The sequence below is a fragment of the Salmo salar genome, unplaced genomic scaffold (assembly GCF_965601325.2).
Source record: "Salmo salar unplaced genomic scaffold, fSalSal1 ptg000378l, whole genome shotgun sequence".
Lineage (NCBI taxonomy): Eukaryota > Metazoa > Chordata > Actinopteri > Salmoniformes > Salmonidae > Salmo > Salmo salar.
Window position 1 is genome coordinate 466,849 of NW_027675366.1, and position 5,499 is coordinate 472,347.

General features: G+C 42.4%; 1 protein-coding gene across 1 annotated transcript; it reads right to left on the reverse strand.

Annotated features, from left to right (window-relative positions):
- On the reverse strand, window positions 1-4,799 carry LOC123725222 (deoxynucleoside triphosphate triphosphohydrolase SAMHD1). Its single transcript, XM_082971690.1, has 6 exons — window positions 2,243-4,799; window positions 1,834-1,973; window positions 1,614-1,709; window positions 1,347-1,451; window positions 1,112-1,249; window positions 1-916 (listed from the first exon to the last, which is right to left on the reverse strand). Exons 1-6 carry the CDS (start codon window positions 2,295-2,297, stop codon window positions 884-886), a joined length of 567 nt encoding a protein of 188 aa, XP_082827816.1. The 5' UTR covers window positions 2,298-4,799; the 3' UTR covers window positions 1-883.
- Between the last annotated feature and the right edge of the window lie 700 nt (window positions 4,800-5,499).

Here is a 5,499-nt window from a genome sequence, read left to right on the forward strand (position 1 = left end):
TTAGTCTTTCATTCAAAATTATATTATTTATTTAAAACAAAGTGCATAACTTAAATCAACAAACATGTCTGTCTGATCAACAGCTGTGGGCTCATCGAGGCAGACTTTAGGGTAAACATTGTGTTCATGTTGTTTAAATGAAGATAACGAGACTCCCAAATGATACCAAACACTAGACAGATAGCTGCTTGCCTCAGTAGGGTACATGGATGAAAACAAAGATAATATGATAACTTAACATTGTTTGTCAGTTAAAGTGGTGTCTTTTCGGAAGATAATTAAGCTACATTGTACCCTGATCTTTGATCTGTATGTGCTTAGCCAACTCCTACTTTAGTCTAGATACTGTAGATATGCATGACCAGGCTAACTATGGTAGCTGGGTATATAACAACTAAAACAGCGTAGAAACCATGCATAAAAGAAAGACAATGCCCTGAAACACAAACAACGGTTACCTGTTTGTTTGCATGTTGATCAATATAACACCAAGGATAAGTTCCCATTCAGCTTTGGGAGTATTACAAGGTAAAGCATGATTGTCCAAAGAGTAACTTCCACCAGGATGGATAAATATGTAAAAGTCGTTGCTTGGCTATCTGAAAGAGCCATGTGTGATAGTGGCACGTCAACATGCATAGCCTGGGAGAACAGGTATGTATACTCACATACTCCTACACTTCTCTTACCATGAAATAGCATAACGTTAAGATAACCAAACCTAAAATGTACGCTTGAAATAAAACATCAAAAGTAAATAAAAGAAAGACTACATGATCTAATCCCTGGAAAACTGAATCAGAGTGAACAGAACCCTGAGTAAAGAGACTTCTTCTGAAAGCCTGACTCATTTTCTTGAGGTGGTGGTCACCAACCCCTGGTCCTAGGTGACCTCTGGTGTAATCACATCTCCATCCTAAACAAATGTGAACACAAACACACAGGGATACCAGTGTCAATTTTAAACATAGGAAAAATACTCTGTGTGGTGCAGGTAAGATAGTGATAGCTAGCTGGCTTGGCCTTGCACTGTCATCTTCCCCACACAATGTAAAAACGCTAAAAGCTTGAGATAAAATGATATATAAAGGAAAGAGCGAGGCCTCCTGACCTGAGGTTTGGAGAAGTTCATATCCATACACCACTGGGCAAAGTTCTTCTTAGCTGCCTCCATGGTCCTCTCATCAGTCTTCTTACAGTAGACCCTGATAAGCTGCTCAGCAAACCTTTCTGGCAGCAGCTTGGACACCTACAGGAACAACAATTGCCTTATATCATGTTTCCAAGCTCCAAAAATGATTGGATAATTCTAAAATAGGTATACGTAAGTGCATTGAAGTAGTGACCTGGTCCTTGCTGATCTGGTAAGCTTTGGTTGGGTCGTTCTTACAGTAGAAACGCATGTTGTTGATGGGGTTCTTCTCCTTCATACCCCAGTCCATGTTGATGATCTGATGGAGAGAAAGATAGGGGGGAGAGATGGACATGCAAAGAGATACCTATTTTCAACAGAGCAACTGGTAACAAAGGGTTACCTATAGAGAAGGCGGGGGGGCTATGGTAAAATGTATTCAATCAGTTCCCTGATTGAGGTGAAAAGACTGGACACTCACATGGACAACAAAGTCCTCTGGCTGCAGAGTAACATGTTTAAGGTCATTCCGAGGCCTGGACCTCGCCACACAGCCTGCCCACTCCAGGAGCTTTTTCTGGGGGAAGAGAAGACGAGGATGAGAGGCACATAATATGAATCTCGTAGAAAGCTCTGCTAGTAAGCCCTGGAAGGATATCCTCTCTCCAAACACACGCACACACGCACACGCACACACACACCTGTGAAACCTCCACGCGCACCTCAGTCTGGGTCTGTCCCACACACTTGTAGAGGCGTCTGCAGGTGATGTTTTGAAGGATCTCTCTGGCCTCAGCCAGCTTAGAGGACGACGAGTACAGAATCTGCTCAAACATATTGTCTACAGGGGAAGGGAGGAGAAAGGGAGAGAGACAGGTGAGAGGGAGAGACAAGGTGATAAGGAGCGTGGGAAGATGAGAGGTAATCATGCAAACCAAACCCAGCAGTAATTGTATGGACAGGAATGTACCACACAAAAAAAACAGGTATGGCAAACCCAGCCTGTTTGGACAGCCTTGACGCATAAAACTCTCAAAGCTCTGGTTGTCTGGGTAAGTAGAACAGACCAGAGCCATTGTACACTTTATATTTCTATGGGGTTGAACGGACCAGTGAGTTTAGTGTAGGCCTCCATGTCGTCTATTGCTGCGGAGATGGTGAACATCTTTCCCCCTGAACCTTGAATCTGGATGTGGGGGTTCGCCTTGATAAAGGCCTCTGTGATCCTGAAAAAAGACAATATAACATCTCATTTTCAACATATAACATACAGCAGAAAAAAAACTCAATTTCTGAGAACCTGTATGAATGAATAAAAGATAGGAAATAAAACAGATACACAGTACCAGTCAAAAGTTTGGACAAACCTACTCATTCCAGGGTTTTTCCCTTTGTTTTCTACTTTGTAGAATGATAATGAAGACATCAAAATTAAGAAATGTTAAACAAATCAAAATATATTTTATATTTGAGATTCTTCAAAGTAGCCGCCCTTTGCCTTGATGACAGCTTTGCACACTCTTGGATCCTGGGGTAAACGTTGAACATTGTTATACTCAGAGTATAGGAACATTAGTTACAAAGGAGACATGAGGGATGCCATAATGAAGCTTGGGAGGGACTGAGTGCAGGGAAACCAACCGTGACAGTACTGACAAGGGAAGAAACCGCTGAAGGTTCATATGACTTAGTTCCCTGCTTAGCGAGAATGACGCAATGTTTAGAGATGAGGAGGAGACTCCACCCAAAGTGGGGTCTGAATACCACCACGGGGGAAGCCATGTCTGTGTCTGAATTACAGCTGTAACGACCCTTTGGGGAGAATTCAACTTGGTTAAGCTTCTCTAGTGTCCGTGAGTTACTTACTCTGAAAAATTAGAACCTAACAGTAGTCACCTGGACTGCAATTCAAATAAAAAAGGTGTGCCTTGTTAAAAGTTCATTTGTGGAATTTCTTTCCTTAATGCGTTTGAGCCAATCAGTTGTGTTGTGACAAGGTAGGGGTGGTATACAGAAGATAGCCCTTTTTGGTAAAATACCAAGTCCATATTATGGCAAGAACAGCTCAAATAAGCAAAGAGAAACGACAGTCCATCATTACTTTAAGACATGAAGGTCAGTCCATCATTACTTTAAGACATGAAGGTCAGTCCATCATTACTTTAAGACATGAAGGTCAGTTCATCATTACTTTAAGACATGAAAGTCAGTCAATATGGAAAATGTCAACAACTTCAAAAGTTTAACCGTCAAGCGCTATGATGAAACTGGCTCTCATGAGGACCGCCACAGGAAAGGAAGACCCAGAGTTACCTCTTCTGCAGAGGATAAGTTCATTAGAGTTAACTGCACCTCAGATTGCAGCCCAAATAAATGCTTCACAGAGTTCAACATCAACAGTTCAGAGGAGACAGCGTGAATCAGGCCTTCATGGTCTAAGCGCTGCAAAGAAACCCCTACTAAAGGACACCAATAAGAAGAAGAGACTTGCTTGGGCCAAGAAACACGAGCAATGGACATTAGACCGGTGGAAATCTGTCCTTTGGTCTGATGAGTCCAAATTTAAGATTTTTGGTTCCAACTGCCATGTCTTTGTGAGACGCAGAGTAGGTGAATGGATGATCTCCTCATGTGTATTTCCCACCATGAAGCATGGAGGAGGAGGTGTGATGGTGCTTTGCTGGTGACACTGTCTGTGATTTATTTAGAATTCAAGGCACACTTAACCAGCATGGCTACCACAGCGATATGCCATCCCATCTGGTTTACGCTTAGTGGGATTATCATTTGATCTTCAGCAGGACAATGATCCAACACACCTCCAGGCTGTGTATGGGCTATTTGACCAAGAAGGAGAGTGATGGAGTGCTGTATCAGATGACCTGGCCTCCACAATCACCCGACCTCAACCCAATTGAGATGGTTTGGGATGAGTTGGACCACAGAGTGATGGAAAAGCAGCTAACAAGTGCTCAGCATATGTGGGAACTTCTTCAAGATAGTTGGAAATGCATTCCAGGTGAAGCTGGTTGAGAGAATGCCAAACGTGTGCAACGCTATTATCAAGGCAAATGGTGACTACTTTGAAGAATCTAAAATATATTTTGATTTGTTTTACCATTGTTTGGTTACTACATGATTCCATATGTGTTATTTCATAGTTTTGATGTCTTCACTATTATTCTACAATGTAGAAATAGTAAAAAACCCTTGAATGAGTTGGTGTGTCCAAACTTTTGACTGGTACTGTAGGGCTCCCGAGTGGCGCAGCAGTCTAATGCACTACATCTCAGTGCTAGAGGCGTCACTACAGACCCTGGTTCGATTCCAGGTTGTATCACAACCGGACGTGATTGGGAGTCCCATAGGGCGTCGGGCAATTGGCCCAGAGTCGTCTGGGTTTGGCCGGGGGTAGGCAGTCATTGTAAATAAGAATTTGTTCTTAACTTAAAAAAACGTACAAAGTTATGGAAACTCGAGTAAAGTGTATTTAACCTCTTAGGGCTAGGGGGCAGTATTTACACCGCCGGATAAAAAACGTACCCGATTTAATCTGGTTACTACTCCTACCCAGTAACTAGAATATGCATATACTTATTAGATATGGATAGAAAACACCCTAAAGTTTCTAAAACTGTTTGAATGGTGTCTGTGAGTATAACAGAACTCATATGGCAGGCAAAAACCTGAGAGATTCCTTTACAGGAAGTGGCCTGTCTGACCATTTATTGGCTTTCTTTGACATCTCTTTCCAAAACAAAGGATCTCTGCGGTAACGTGACACTTCCCACGGCTCCCATAGGCTCTCAGAGCCCGGGAAAAAGCTGAATGTCGTCATTCCAGCCCCAGGCTGAAACACATTATCGCCTTTGTCAAGTGGCCGATCAGGGGACAGTGGGCTTAGGGGCGTGCACTGGTCGCCCCCATCTTTCTTTTTTTTCCTCTGTTTACCGAAACGCAGATTCCCGGTCGGAATATTATCGCTTTTTTACGAGATAAATTGCATAAAAATTGATTTTAAACAGCGGTTGACATGCTTCGAAGTACGGTAATGGAATATTTAGAATTTTTTTGTCACGAAATGCGCCATGCTCGTAACCCTGATTTACCATTTCGGATAGTGTCTTGAACGCACGAACAAAACGCCGCTGTTTGGATATAACGATGGATTATTTGGGACCAAACCAACATTTGTCATTGAAGTAGAAGTCCTGGGAGTGCATTCTGACGAAGAACAGGAAAGGTAATAACATTTTTGTTATAGTAAATCTGATTTTGGTGAAGGCTAAACTTGCTGGGTGTCTAAATAGCTAGCCCGTGATGGCTGGGCTATGTACTTAGAATATTGCAAAATGTGCTTTCACCAA